This window comes from Camellia sinensis, chromosome 7 (genome assembly GCF_055761805.1).
Source record: "Camellia sinensis isolate YWXY chromosome 7, ASM5576180v1, whole genome shotgun sequence".
Taxonomy (NCBI): Eukaryota; Viridiplantae; Streptophyta; class Magnoliopsida; order Ericales; family Theaceae; genus Camellia; species Camellia sinensis.
In genome coordinates, this window is record NC_138967.1 from 184,642,095 (window position 1) to 184,657,852 (window position 15,758).

At 36.4% G+C, this 15,758-nt stretch overlaps 1 protein-coding gene across 1 annotated transcript; it reads left to right on the plus strand.

Annotated features, from left to right (window-relative positions):
* Positions 1–4,927: 4,927 nt before the first annotated feature.
* LOC114297287 (rab GTPase-activating protein 22-like) lies at positions 4,928–15,297 on the plus strand. Its single transcript, XM_082880099.1, has 12 exons — positions 4,928–5,547; positions 6,179–6,274; positions 7,891–7,994; positions 9,603–9,775; positions 9,848–9,925; positions 10,966–11,088; positions 11,442–11,530; positions 12,635–12,740; positions 13,096–13,193; positions 13,549–13,794; positions 14,182–14,265; positions 14,980–15,297. Exons 1-12 carry the CDS (start codon positions 5,458–5,460, stop codon positions 14,992–14,994), a joined length of 1,302 nt encoding a protein of 433 aa, XP_082736225.1. The 5' UTR covers positions 4,928–5,457; the 3' UTR covers positions 14,995–15,297.
* The last annotated feature ends 461 nt before the right edge of the window (positions 15,298–15,758 follow it).

The window sequence follows — 15,758 nt, forward strand, 5'->3', positions numbered from 1 at the left end:
GTCTACTCTTCTGAATAACCGGCCGCGCTCCAAATTGGACGTTGAGTCGATGACAGGCATAGCTGGGGTCCAACCCAGGAGTGTCATAGGCCGACCAGGCAAACACTTCAATGTTTTTATGGAGTAGAGCCAGTAATTGCTCTTTCTCTCTAACAGTGAGGGAAGTGCCGAGCAGGAAGAACTTGTCTGGGTTTCCTTCTTCTACCAAGACCGTCTCTAGGTCTTCTACCATCTTCTCGGTCGGCACTCCCCCGACGTCTTCCAAAACTGGCTGGTCAGGTACTTCCACCATCTGCACTTGGTCGCAGACTTGTTTGGTTTTCATGGCGGCGATGAAGCAATGTTTGGCTGCCACTTGGTCTCCGCGAATCTCCTCTACTCCATACTTGGTTGGAAAGTGAACGAGTTGGTGATAGGTGGAAGGGACTGCCTCCATCTGGTGAATCCAAGGTCGGCCAAGGATGGCATTGTAGGGAGATAGGGTGTTTACCACCAAGAAGTCAACAGGGACCACCTTGGACTTAGCTATGACAGGCAGAGTTATTCGGCCTAGCGGCCATTCTGTTTGCGAGTTAAAGCCAACTAAAGGGGAGGTGGCAGGTGTCAGGTGTTGCTCACGGAGGCCAAGTTTCTTGAAAAACTCATAATACATGATGTCTGCGGCACTTCCTTGGTCAATCAAGACTCGCTTCACATTAAACTTGTTGGCCACACCAACTGTAACGATGAGGGCATCGGTGTGGGGGTGCTGGATTCCCTCTAGGTCCCTTTCGGTGAACACGACGTTAAACCGAGAAGGTCTAGCTTCTGTCTTGGACTTTTTGGGAGGAGGTCCTACCGACATTACCTGCTGAATGTGGGTGGCTCGTTGAATTTCTCCTCGAATGGTGTTTTCTCTTTCGGGGTCAGTCATTCCATGGATAACATTGATGACCAACCTCGGGGCATGGTTCTCTTCAAGGGGGGCTTGGTCTAGCCCTTTCTTTTCCCTCGTCTTATCAACGTCTATCCATTGTTGGAGGTGTCCCGCCGTAACTTAGTCCTCCAAGTGTTGTTTGAGAGCTTTGCAATTTTGCGTCTTGTGTCCCTTCTCTCGATGATAGGTGCAACGCAGTGTCTGATTGCGCCGAGCAGGGTCTCCAGGCATCTTAGCTGGCCAGACAAAGAAGGCTTCCCCTTTAAGTTTCTCGACGAGCCTGTATATTGGCTCTTTGAAGACGGTGGTGATGCCTTCATAAGACTTGGCCATTTTCTCCTCGTTTTCTACTGTGGAGCGGTTCCTTTGGCCATAGCTCTTGCGCTGCTCATCCCTCCCTGGCTGCTCAGTCTTAGGTGGTCGAGGCGGTCTGACTTCTTCTTCAGCAACCGCAACATGTACTGAAGCAGCGTCATCTTCTACGCGAGCTTGTTGCTCTATTCGAGCCCTCAAATCCTTCATGGTGGAGGCAGGTCGTTTCGTCAACGACTGTCTTAGCTTGTGCGAAGGAGGTAGGCCTTGCTTGAAGTATAGCACGGCCAATTGTTCACTGGAAACATTTTCCTCTAGGTCACTATACTCCTCCCAATACCGTCGCGCGTACTGGCGTAGGGTTTCTTTCCTGTCCTTTCGGATATTGAACAAGGTATCTAATTGCTTTGGGACTCTGCCGTTGGAGACGAATCGGGCTAAGAACGCCTCCGAAAGCTGCGTCTAGTCATAAATCGAGCCATTGGGGAGTTTGTCAAACCATCGGAGGCCAAGTTCTCCAAGGCTAGAGGGGAAGACTTTGCACATGAGTGCGTCGTTACGGTTCTAGAGGGACATCATCTGGCGGTAATGGCTGATGTGGGTCAAAGGGTCCATTTTTCCATCATAGAGAATGAATTTCGGCGGGCTATACTTTCGTGGAGGTTCTATAGCTTCTACCTCTGGGGAGAAGGGGGTGGACACCAACCGGTCTAGAGCATGACGCTCTTCTTGGTGTATGGACCGGTCTAACTGGTCCCTTTCCCTACTGAGCCAGCGGTCCTCCTCCCTATCTCCTCGATGTTCTCCTTCCCTGCATAACCGTCGTGCCTCTTCTCTGTTATCGTTCAGCCAACTTCTCAAATCTTGCGACCGCTCGTCGTGGCGACAATGAAAGGTTCCAGATAGGCGGCTGACAGTCCTCTGCCTTTTACGAGAATTCCCTCGTGGGTTATTTTTAAGGTTATTCGTCCTACTGCTGGCCCCTTCACTATGCACCGAAATCGGCCGGCTACGCCCTCTATGCGCAGGGCCACGGCTGGAGTGCTCCTTGTGAGGCGGCGGAGGAGTATGTCTCCTTTGCGATGGTCCACCAACAGATTTTCTTGGCTCCGCTGGAGTCGCCATGAACTTCAACAATTGGGTACGAAGCTCAGTGATCTCCAAACCCATTGAGTCAATGATGCGGTCACGGTGGTCTTTCTCAACAAAAAGACGTTGAGACGACTCAACAGCAATGACACGGCGTCGCTCCGCCGCGTTGGGTGTCTGATCGTCGTGGTCCATAGGGTCATCGTGCGCTGAAGGGAATGCCAGACCTTTATCTTTGGTTCTTTCTGTCAATGGAGTCCTCTCTGCTAGCCCAGAGTGGGGTGTGTCTTCGATTCCCATCGCCGGAGTTTGTCACGAAGCAAACAGTGGTTTTCCCACAGACGGCGCCAATTGTGCGGGGGTGATTTCCGCACTACGAAGAAGGGTTGAACTTCATGGATGAACAACGTGCTCCAGGAATTGAAGATCTGCACAGAGTAACAAACGGTGAGGCTGCCCGATCGGGGTTTGGTCGGAAACCCCTCCGATGGTAAAGTCAGGGACTGAGGGAGAGGAAAAAGAGAGAAGAGAGAATACAAAGAGTGTATATGTGTTAAGTGTATGGATTTCGGATCCCCTGAGAGTGAATAGTGTTCACCTTTTATAGGAGAAGGTTGTTTGTCGTTCAAGTCCTTCTCTCTCCACCATCTGTCCAATGTGTCTTATTCGTGGTCGTCTCCTATTAGAGGAGGACGACCACTCTGCCTGACACTCGGGTGCAGGTCTGTTTTGTTTGTCTCATTAGCGGACATCTCTCATTGGAGGAGGACGACCACTCCGCCTGCCATTCGGATGCAAGTCTGTCATATATACACCTTGTCCCTCTGCGCCTCCATGTCTCCATGTTCTGTTCATACAGAGGGGGAGGAGCAGGGTTGTTTGTCTCTTGTGGGCCCAAGAAAGATCTTTAGTGAATTGGCCATCTCTAAGTTGGTCTGCTCTAGAACGGTTGTCCAACCAGGAGGTCCAATATGTTGCTCAACCCACTTCGGAGTGGTTCTGTCCATCCGGAAGGTCCACCATGTTGCCCGACCCACTTTTGAGTGATGCTCGTACATTGGGCCGAACTCCTATGATTGTCTTGCTTCGGAGCAAGTGTTGGCCATAGGGCTGAGGTCCGACCCAGCTCCACCTTGGAGTGAGTATTGCATTGGGCCTAGCACCAAGACTTAATTAATTTTCACCCACTTCAATATTAACTCCGGTATATAAGACTCCCTTAAAAATATTGAGTTGAGTTGAGCGGGATGGGGGGATTCTATTTACATTAAAAAAATATTAAGTAATCCAAATTTTTTAGTACACATTGTTCAATTATTTAGGATTTTATGTTACTCTCAATACACCTTATAATTTTGCTTAAATTATTCTTTAAGGTATACCTAAATAAGAACAAAGTCACTACATTCGGACTTATGATGCCGAACAATATTGTTTGGTTTGGATTTCTAATCCGAACATGTTGGATTAGTTTGGATATGAAAGTCCAAAAAACAATGACATTAAACAAGTTGAATATTTATTTTTACGTAAAATAAAAATAAAAATAAAAATTATATCTTGATATTTATGTGAATTCTTATCTTTTATTTGATAAATTGTTTTAAAAAATAGTTTTCATTGTTATTTTCATCTATTGTTTAATTTTGTTCAAACTTTTTTTCTATTCGTAAGAATAAGAAATAATGATATTAATGATAATAGTAAGTTTTGGTGGGTTGGTTTGGAGTTTTGTAATGAAAAATAAGAAGATAAAATAATTAAAACTTGGGAAAGAAGATGAAAAATATGTATACGTCATGTTTGTTTGGCTTCATAGAATGAAGGAGATTAAGAGTATGCTAAACTGAGTAAAGAGATTATTAATATGGTGGTATTAGGTTGGAAATATGAGATAAATAGGGTTTGTTTGTATATCACCGGATTAGTAATACTATAGATAATTTTTTTTTTTTGATAATTTTTTTGGTAATACTATAGATAATATTAATATGTATAATTAATATTTTTTAATTTTTAGTATTTCTTAATATTATAATTATTTTTTTGTTCTAAAAAATATGTTTTTCACTTAAAAATTATTTCAAAATTCACTAATCCCCTCACTCAATTTCTAATATCAATCTTCTCATGGTTTTATTAGTCCTACCACGTGGGGAATTACTAATCCAAGGGGATAGTTAATCCCCTCACTTATATCACTAACCAAACACTCTTTAGATAAGTCTTATAGACTAGTTAATCTAATATCCCTTCCTAAAGAGCCAAACAAACATAGTTAGAGTGTATGATAAAAAAAATAAATTTTATTTTAAGATTTAACTTTTATTTTACTTATTAGTAAATTTATATTAAGATATAATAAGAATTAAAATTTTAATTATACGGACTTAATAATTTTTTAAATGTAAATAGAATCCCCGCGGGATGGGCCTTGATTGGGCCAGTACCCAATCCTCAACGGGGGCCCATTGATAAACACTCTCTCTCTCTCTCTCTCTCTCTCTCTCTCTCTCCTTTGTTTGGCGGTTTCATTTCAAGTGGCGGGAAAGGAAAATCACCCGCGAAAAGGACAGTGAATACCTACCAACTACCAAGTCCATTGATCCCACGCCTTCCTCGCGCTCTCTCTCTCTCTCTCTCCACAAACCCAACATTACCTAACACAAAATCTAGAGAGAGAAAGACACAGCAAACAATGGAACCATACATCTTCATGGATTCCAACGTATTAAACGGGTCTTCGTTTTTATGTGGTGCGAAATGGGAAAACGCAACCACTTCACAAACAACAATGGCCTCCCAAAAATAACCCAATTCCCATCTCAGAGCCAGCTGAGATCAATCACCTCCTAAAACCCCCCAACCCAAAAAAAAAAACAAAAACAGAGCCAAAAAAACAGAGCAATCTTTGCTTTTCTTGTTTTTTTGCTTTGAGTTTGTTGCTTTTGAATCATTTGTTTCCTGAACCAGCACCTGATCTGGGTCCCTTTGATTTGAAATCTGATCTGGGTGTTTCATCTCTAATCAAGGGATTCAACTTTTGGTTTGTGCTGGTTTAGGGTTATAATTTTTGGGGGGGTATTTGATTTGTTTTTGGTGTTGTGTGGAAGTGTTGTTTTTTGTCTTGATATTTCGAAATGTGGAGGGACCCTGGAACTCCTACTGATTCTTTCTATGAGGTTCGGCCCGAATGCACCGATGTTCCCAAAACCAAATTCAAAATCAAGGTTTGTTGTTGATAATACCCATTTTCTGAATTTGAATCAAATTCATTTGATGTTTAACAATGAGGCCACATTATTGCCAAGTTTACTAATAATTGATATTGGAAGAAGAACTGAATTGTTGGGCATTTTTGTGTTTATTGTATGGCCCAAGTGTGGGTGCATTCTTACTTATGTTTGGGATTTATTTGTGCTATTTTAGTGAATTACTAATATGCTGGAATGTTAATTTATTGTGGTTTTGGCCTGTTGATAATCAATGTATTATTTTTCATATATGTAACAACCCATCTCACCTTAGAGGTTTGCATAGGCGATCTTGGGTATATAAGTAGGAACAATGAAGCCAAATGACATCCCTTGGCTAGCCCTTTTGTGAGTAATGGTTGTTACTTGTGGTATTAGAGTTGACTGTTATGATTTAGCAATCATAAATCATTACATCAAAGTTGTGTGCATTTATTAATATTAGAAATAAGAAATAATGGGTGAAATAATTAAAAATAGGATACAATTCGTGGCATAATTTCAATTATGGGTGAAATAACTAGAAATAAGTAATTTATTTCAATTTCAAGTCCACTTCTACGGTGCAGTTTCTAATGTTTTCACTGACTTTGACCCTACCTATCAGGCTGGCAAAACTCTGAGTGTGCGAAAATGGAAGGCTGCATTTACTCCAGAAGGTCATCTTGACATAGGCAGGACACTTGGTAGAATCCATCGTGGGGTAAGTGATGTGGCATGTGTTCTTGTTCTTAGTTGTTCCTCATGACTTTAAAATGGCATAGTAATTTTACCTGAGAGGGATGACTGGGTTTAAGACAATAATCCAAAAGCTAACATTTCTTTGCACTTGTAAATTTGAGCATTCTGCTTAGAAGTTAAATCCATCTTAATCAATTTGAACTGCATGCCATGCATACTTTTGAGTTTTAGAATGGATAGTTTTTATCCTTTTTGCATTTTGATATGAAATTGCCAGTCTTTGTGTATCATCATTACATAGTTGTCAAATTGTGAATCGAATCATGAATCGTTAAGATTCTGTCACTTTTTCTAAATTACTTAGAAAAATATATCTATACACTTGGATGTTCATTATATCTTATAAATATAAAATATTTAGACTTAAATCGATAAAAATATTATTTGGAATAATGATTACATGGTCTAATAGGTAAGAAGTTAGCACAATTTCCTATGTAAGATCATCATCTGACCTTTTTTCTTTTTTTAGATATTACTTATCAACTATTCTTAATAAATAAAGTAAACAAAGACAAATTCTCAATTTACAAGTAACAAAACTTAACAACAATATTGATATTTCATAAGCATATATACATTTGCAAGTAACAATGACCTAATAATAAGAAAGAATTAATTAGAATCAACCTAAAATATTTTAAAAAGTATACATGCTTATTGTTCAAAAAATTATATATAGATTTTTTTTATAAAGAACTTGCAGAATTATTAGGTTTAACTATCCTCACCCATGAAGTATATTTATTTCAATAAAATAGTAATAGATAATTCATATTGCAAGTTACTTTCATCTTAAATATCTGTAGAAGATAAATGTTAAAAATATATTGGGTCTAACTGAATCTGATTAGGTCTTATTAAAAAATCTGTAATCTCTAAAATAATAACAAATCATGTATATATATATTGGTTATTTTGGTATTAAAATACTATTACAAGTTGTATTATATCACTTTAACTAAAAAAATGGAGAAAAAAATAATTGAAATATGTCGGACATGATAGTTTCAAGAATTGTATGAATCGTAAAAAGTGAATCAAATCGTGAATCGATTGTGAATCATGCAATCTACTACAGATTCACTTTCAAAATAGATCCACCCATAGATTTGTATCGATTTTGCAAAAAATGTGAATTGAATCATGAATCGAATCGCAAATCATAAGATTCTAATAACAAAGCGTCATTATGTTAGGCTGCAGTCGCCGCTGCCACCATCATCATTATTATGTATGTTTTACAATATGTCACACATTGCCATAATATTTTGGTTTTGTTACTGATCAAAAGAATAAGAAAAGAAAAATGCAATCAAGTGCACAACTAACTGGGATTGGCAGCAGCGGGAATACGAACTTAAACTTGTCATTCAGTTCTTTAAAAATCCAAATCTGTGGAAGGCATGAAAATGAATTATTTATTATTTATTGTTTCATAAATATGTTATGCAATCTGATATTTACTGTTTCTTCATTTGATGTGTCCTTTTACTTCTCATACATGTCTTCCTTTTCTGAAATAATGACATTGATTCTGTGTTAACACTAATCATCATGTATTGGTTGTGAAATTAGGGGATCCACCCATCAATTAGAGGAGAAGTTTGGGAATTTCTTCTTGGCTGTTATGATCTTGAGAGCACATATGAAGAGCGAGAGGAAATACGGAAACGTCGAAGGTAGTTGGCTTTCCTTGCTTCACTCTCTCGTTTGGGAACATGCTATTTTAATAACGTTTTGGCTTTTTACAAAAAAATATACAGAAGAGTAGAGAGAGTGATGTGACAACTTAAAATGACTTTTTGACTTTTTAGCTAAAATATCAAAAAGTTAAAAAGTTATCACTATTCACCAAAAAAAAATATTAAAAAATTAATTTTATCACTATTCACCAACACATCAATCTGACAAAATCAGATATGTGTTGCGGTTGTGTGACAAAAAGTTGCACAGTTGGGTGTAATTTTACCACACTGTTGTTCGGCCCGTGGGGACCCATCACGGGTCACGTTTTGATAATCTGAACCGGTCAATGTGTAGAACTCGTCGAGTACTATATGTCTGTAAAAAATCACATTGATCAGATATCGATAACTACATGATAAAATCAGTTTTGTATAAAAAAATAAAGATGTTATAATTAACGGTTGAAAAAAAAAATCTGATCATATAACTATCGATATTCGATTAACGTAATTTTTTACAGGCATATAGTACTCGACAAGTTCTACACATTGAAACGGTTCAGATTATCAAAACGGGACCCGTGATGGCCTTCACAAGCCGAATAGCATCGTCCAGTGCAATGCCCAAAAAGTAGACAATTACTTCTTACCATCTATTCCACTTTGCAGACATGACAGCCATACAAGTCAACCTCTAATCTTCTCTTACACTCTAACTACACACTAATTTATACAATATTTTAATACACATTTTTCCATAAAAAGTCAAAAAGTTAACTCAAATAACCATATTTTTTTCTCAACTTTTTAGTCTAAAAAGTCAAAAAATATACTTATTTAGGACACCCCAAACAACCCTTTCAAACGAGAAGTCCTACCATTGGACACTATCGCAAGCATCATTCATTACTTGCAGGACACTAGCCTGTTTTAGATCATTTAAGCTTAGTTCAAAAGAATCTTTCAAGTATCCAAATTACTGTTGTACGTGGGATGTTAATGTTAGTCCTATCTTTTTTTAATTTAGTAGGCAAGATCAAATTGAGGGTTCCAACTCTTTGCATGTTGTACCAATTTATTCAATGTGATGTAAGGCTCTGATTCTTGTTGCATGATTAAGATGTGTATTTTTTCATTTTTAAAAATATAAAAATAAAATTATGTAGTATAGTTCTATGTCACACCCTACTTAATACAAGCTTGCTCTTACAACACTTCAAATATATTTGTATTTTGATCATTGGGAAACAACCAGATATTTTACTACATTATAGTTCTCTCTACAACTACCTTATTTTGTTTCCCTCTCCTGACTTTGTTTGAATGAATATATCCTGCACTTAGTTGCTAAATATAAATCAACTAATAAGGTTGTAAAAATGTGGATTTGATTCAATTAAGGATTTAAAACAATATTTTGCCTTTGTCAAATTGGTTTTGTTACCGAGTATTATGATTGGCATAACCTAATCTTTGCTTTTACCTAAAATAATTTTATCCTGTACATTGTCCAAAGACCTTATGCCCTTTTATAGACCAAAGTCTACCTTGTAATATTTGGAGATTATCCAGTAATTGTCTCTCTTTCTTGAATGCCTTCAGGGCACAATATGCTGTGTTGAAAGAAGAGTGCCACCAATTGTTTCCCATTGTTGGAAGTGGTAGGTTCATTACTGCACCAGTAATCACTGAAGATGGTGATCCTATTCAAGATCCTATAGTGCTTCTGGAAGCAAATCCAGACAAGGGATTGGCTACAGTTTCTCAAGAAAATGGTAATGTTGATAACTTCAAGTCTGCAATTAGTAATTCATAAGATGCTAATGCCTTAAATTATGCAAATACAGCAACTCCCTGCAGTTCAACAATGGTAAAAGAAGTGGACAAGAAAATAATCCAATGGAAGCTTACACTACATCAAATAGGTTGGTGGTATATGTTACTATTGAATGCACATTTCCTTTACCATCATCATTATTATTAGATTTTCACTCATATCGCTGAGTCCATCTTCTGTAGCCTCTATTTTTATGTTTTTGAAGATCAGTTTAGGATGTAATGTTACACAATCCATTATTTGTGTTTCATGAATCAGGTTCTGAATATTGAAGTTACACGATTTATCTTCAGAGCTTGCATCCGATCTTAGATTGTGGTCTATATTTGATAGTAGTAAATTATAGGGAATGCCATTCCAATACACTTATAAATTAAAAGCAAAAATACAATGGCATCTCTATTAGATTTAAAAGCATAATGTTTCTTGAACCCAGAATCTTTTAACCACATTGTAATTTTTCTTTTTCCTTTTCATGGCATCTTTATTTTCTAAGGTTACACAATCAAAGCATGCCTTGAGGAATGTTCAATTTGATAAGGGCCTTGTTATGTATATCTAGTCATCAACTGTAAATGACTATTTATTCATCTTCCATTTCATCTCAAATAGTATACTCCAAATGTGAAGTGCACTTTCAAAATATAATATACATACTATCCCCTTTTGATTCCTGTCTATGTTCCCTATGTTAGTATGTTTACACCAATCTCTCAAAAACTTCCAGTAAAAGAGTCGTGAAGCTGTCTATAAATGAAAACCAGAAAAGGCTCCCCCTCTCTTTATGTTGCTAAACTTGTCCTTCGTTTCCCTGTTTTTTCATGAAATGTAGCCTTTTTTCCCTCGTGGAACTTTCTTACTTCACTCTCTTGGCATTTTTAAATGGAAACCCTGTCTTTGCTCGCGGGCTCAATCTGTTGTTGTTTGTGTTGTTTAAGTTGCTTGTACAACAAATTACTTCTGTTCTTTTTTTTTCATGGTCATTTGTGTACTGTTTTTTGTCATTCTGAATAAGATTTTGAAGTCTTGTTTTATTGGTTGGATGAACAAAAACTGTTACTTGTTCGTGAATTTTGGTAGTTGAACTTGTGTTGTAACCTTTCTTGCTTGGATTTATATTTATGCCAGGTCTCGATGTGGTTCGCACTGATAGGACTCTAGTTTTCTATGAGAAGCAAGAAAACTTGTCAAAACTTTGGGACATTCTTGCCGTCTATGCATGGTTTGATATAGATGTAGGCTACTGTCAAGGTAGGTAGTCAAATTATGACTTCAATAAAATGCAGAAAATGATCAATTATGATAATAGTTGCCCTAATGAGGAAAAGTTTCTATATATTTTCACATCCATGATCAATTATGATAAAATTTATCTCAATCAGGAATTTTTTCTCTCTATATTTTCTTCACATCCATGGCTTTGCCTTTAGTTCCTCTTAGCGTGAGACTTTTTTCCCTAATGTTCTGAAAACCCTCAAGGGCTTTGCTTTTCAGGAAACTTCACTGCAATTTCTCCATGGAACCAAAATTCTATGCTAGTTTTATAGCTATATTTTGTATCAAGTTGCTGAAGCTGAAAGAAACTTTATCAATATGCTGTGCAGGAATGAGTGACCTTTGCTCCCCCATGATAATTCTTCTTGAAGATGAAGCCGATGCATTTTGGTGCTTTGAACATTTGATGCGCAGAATAGTATAATTTTCTTTTTTCCACAGAACCTATCGTACAGTTTGATTTTAATTTTTATTGTAGTTACTTGATTTATGTTTCAGCATGCAGACTTAATTTACACAAATTGGCTTCAACAATATGATATTCACAAAGATGAAAACCACTTACATTCATCCTGTTTGGCTTGGTTCCGTGTCTTGAATCTTCGAATTTTCAAAAGGATTGTTGTAGGATAATGGGGCAAGCAATGTTATTTATTGTGTTTTGGAATAGCATCATTCTTCCTCATGTAGTAGTTTTTTTTTAATTTTTGACCATTCCTTATCTGGTTTTCATGGATTGAAACCTTTCTTAGCCATGCCATCATAATAAAGGTTATGGCTCCATGTCTAACGAGTCTTGCTTGGTATATTAAACATTGTAGATTGGATTTTGTTGAAAATTTTTAACCATCATGCTCCATCAACCTCTTTTAATTTCTTTCCATGCATCATAAGGCCTCTCACCCTGTGGTGCCTCTTTTATAATAACTTTACTTATAAAAATTAAAAAATAAAAAGTTTGGGACATCAGTCTACCTGCTTTTCTAAAGTCTCCTCTTCTGGTTGCCCTCCATGGAATCCTGCAAGTATAATGTCACTAGAAGACATACTATTCAAGATTTCTGGAATAAACAAAAGCTGTCAACTGCTGACAAACCAGAGCCTGAAATAGAATTATATACCAAGTTTTCATATAATCTAGTTGAACATAATGGCGAAAACAATTAATATACAACATCTTGTGTACCAATAGGATTGTTCTAAAGATGTAAATTGTTGTGCTCTGAGAAATTTAGTCAAAATTGTTCCATTTTTAGTGTTTAAGCAATTTCTCTGTCCTATTACTGATGAGATTCTTGAGTAGGTTCGAAGTCGGTTTTATCTTTAAAATCTTCCAGCTCTTTTGGGATGTAGTTGCATACTGTTTCTCTCTTTATATTATCAATTGTATTCGCCTGTTCCTATTTTAATATGTATATTATCAGTTATAGCTATTGTAGTTTGTATTTGAATTTTCTCTTTTTTTAATTAAAATTTGATTTCCAGTTGCTTATGACATGTGTTGTTATTTGAAATTTTAAAGCGAGCAAATTTCAGATGCACTGAGAGCTCTGTTGGGGTGGAGACACAACTTAATAATTTGGCGTCAGTTACACAAGTTATTGATCCAAAGCTTCATCAGCATTTAGGTACTGATTTTAAATTAATGTATGTTCATTCCTTAATATAGTTGATAAAAGAAATCTTCATTTTTGTTAGTCAATAAAAATTAGCTCCAAATGTATAAAGTTAGTTGGTGGGAACTTTTTTAAATTGGGCCTGTAGCTAATGAATAAATTACCAAGACATAGAAACAAGGTTTTAGTGTTGAGAAAACATAAGAGATAAAGTCATAGGTAATTCTGGTAGGTTTTAGAGTTGTATGGATGCAATTAGGACACCTATACTTGATGTATTATTAGTTCCTTTTCTTGTTTGAACATCTCCTCATAAAATTATTAGCTAAATTAACAATAAACTGTGTCTTCTGATCTTGGAATGCAGAAACCCTAGGTGGAGGTGACTATCTATTTGCTTTCCGAATGCTTATGGTTTTGTTTCGTCGCGAATTCTCTTTTGGCGATTCATTGTACCTTTGGGAGGTATGATTCAATCTCTCTTGCACCTTTTTAATGTTTGGAATGAATTGATTGAAAATGGAACCATATTCAAGTGTTTTTGAATTACACAAAAATATTCCTGGAAAGGCCAATTGAAGTCTGATTCTGTTGAATGTTGGACTTCACTTTTCTTCTTGCTAAAGAAATTATGTTGTTGCTTGTCATTTATATATTTTTCATTTTCATAGAATTGGCAATTATTGGCATTATATTTAAATTCTTGTTATCCATTAACATTATCTGTACATGTTTATAGTACTCTTTTTTCTTGGACTTTTGTACAATAAATCGGCTGTTCGTTTTAATGACTTTGTCACGTTTTTTAACTTCTGAACAGATGATGTGGGCTCTGGAATATGATCCTGACCTATTCTCTGAGTATGAGGACCCAGATTCAGCTAACGAGGGATCATCTAAAGCAAAAGCTAAAATACGCCATTGTGGGAAATATGAGAGAGAAAATATGAAAGCAAAAGATGCTGAAGCCCCACTCCCCATTGCTGTTTTCCTTGTTGCCAGTGTTTTGAAAGATAGAAGCTCAAAGTTACTCACGGAGGCCCGGGGCTTGGATGATGTTGTTAAGGTCAGTTTGCTGACTTCATGAAAACATGACTTCAGGGGTGAAGTCATATTTTGAAAACACAACTTCAAAATTTTTTACAATAAACTGTTGAAGTGACCTGGGTTTTGGGAAAGTTGTTGAAAATTGCTTGGGTTTGGGAATTTTGATTTTAAACCTGTATTTGGTTTTAAAAAGAACTCATCTTTTCTTTTGCTTGAATTCCACGAATGCATTTATTTGGAGTTCGTTATGCAGTTGATTCAGTTTCTTATGGTACCATTTATAAAACCGTAAGAAATGACACACTAAACCTGTTGTGTCATGCTGCAACATTTCCGATTTATGCTGCAGTTCTACAGCTTTTCATGTCACTCATCTTGCTTTCGCTCTCTTTATATCTCTCCCCAGATATTGAATGACATAACAGGAAATCTGGATGCCAGAAAAGCATGCAGTGGGGCAATGAAACTTCACAGGAAGTATCTAAAAAAGGTAGAATTCCCTTCTTGGATTGTTTTGGTGGATTCTTACAAGCACCGCATTCAATAATCTGCATGTGAAAATGAAAACCAAAACATGTCAATAATGAGTAGTGATATACAGACAGCAAAAAGATACAGAATTTGTATATGGAATGATGTGGCGACAGACTTACCATTTTAAAATAGAATGTCCATTTAAAATGATATTTAATTACAGAGATGTTATTGTCACATCATTCTAGACCTTAGACGGGAATAAAAAAAATTTCAATTATCATGTCAGAGTGAACCGGCTCTGTGGTCGTAGACTAATCCCATCCACATTATGAGCCTATCATCTACCCATTGGACTATTGATACTATTTCTGTGTATAGGGAGTGTAGCACTTGAAAAAATCAACCCACGAGTTCTTTTTCGTATCATTATCTCATTAGTATGTACCATTCAACAAAATGAAAAATGAGATATTTGGTTTATTATTTATTTATATCAACTGTCTTTCTACATGTAAAGGTAAGACTGTGTACATTTAACCCTTCACAGAAACACTGTATTGGGTTGCTCTAGCCAAATGAAATTGCAAGGGATGATTTTGTAATAGCATTGGATCATTTATGGCTTTAGATAATAAATTTCATTGGTTTTTGAAAGCATTTTATTTTTCTTTAATTTTTGTTATATGAAAAAAAGTTCTCGTAATCACTGTGGACACTACTGCTGCAGGCCAAGAAGACTTGACATTGAACGTATGAATTTTTGGCGTAGTCAAGAAATAACTGGACATTTTTCATAGCTTCAATTGATTTGGCAATAGAAGATAACTATACTTCCTTTTGAATCTTGGCTCAGAGCTCACAGATTTGTTCTCTCCAACCGGCCAAAAAGAAGAAAAAAAATTCAAAAAAAGGCCAGTGGAAGGATTTGTTGTATGTAAAATCGATCGTGATTGCTTGTATATCCAAAGCATTCTTTGCAAGACATTATATGAAACATCAGTTGTTTTGTATTTGTTATGACGAGGAGAAAAGGTTTTTTGGTTCATTATTTACTCCACAGTATACCACTAAAAACTGTCACAATTCTTGGAAGTTGCTGTCACATTTTTCATCCTGTCTAAAAATTAGGCCAAGCAAATTTTGTATGTGTTTTTTAAACCAAATGTGATGTAGCAAATGTTGTTCTTACAGAATTTTTTGCCAAAATGATGTGGGGGTACCAGTTTAAGTCATTTGTGTATTTTTGTGTTTGTATAAATCTATAAAGAATTTTTATTTTTAAGAGCAAAATAAGAGAAGGGGACTTACATTTGTAATGGTAAGATTTAAATTCAGATATCACGTTGGATAAGAGAGTATTTCATCTATTAGGTTAACTCTTGATCTTTTATAAAGAGGTCGAGAAATATTATGTTTCACTTGAGTTTTGTCATTCCATCTTATACATCCATTTACTTGATTATTAATATATTTTTATATTAAATAAATACAAATATATTAGTTTAT

Bases quoted from the DNA above. Each gene is read 5' to 3' on its own strand.
- LOC114297287 (XM_082880099.1), top strand. From the start codon at position 5,458: ATGTGGAGGGACCCTGGAACTCCTACTGATTCTTTCTATGAGGTTCGG. The intron at 13,194-13,548 runs GTATGATTCAAT...ACTTCTGAACAG, and splicing joins ATTCATTGTACCTTTGGGAG to ATGATGTGGGCTCTGGAATA. The intron at 13,795-14,181 runs GTCAGTTTGCTG...ATCTCTCCCCAG, and splicing joins GCTTGGATGATGTTGTTAAG to ATATTGAATGACATAACAGG.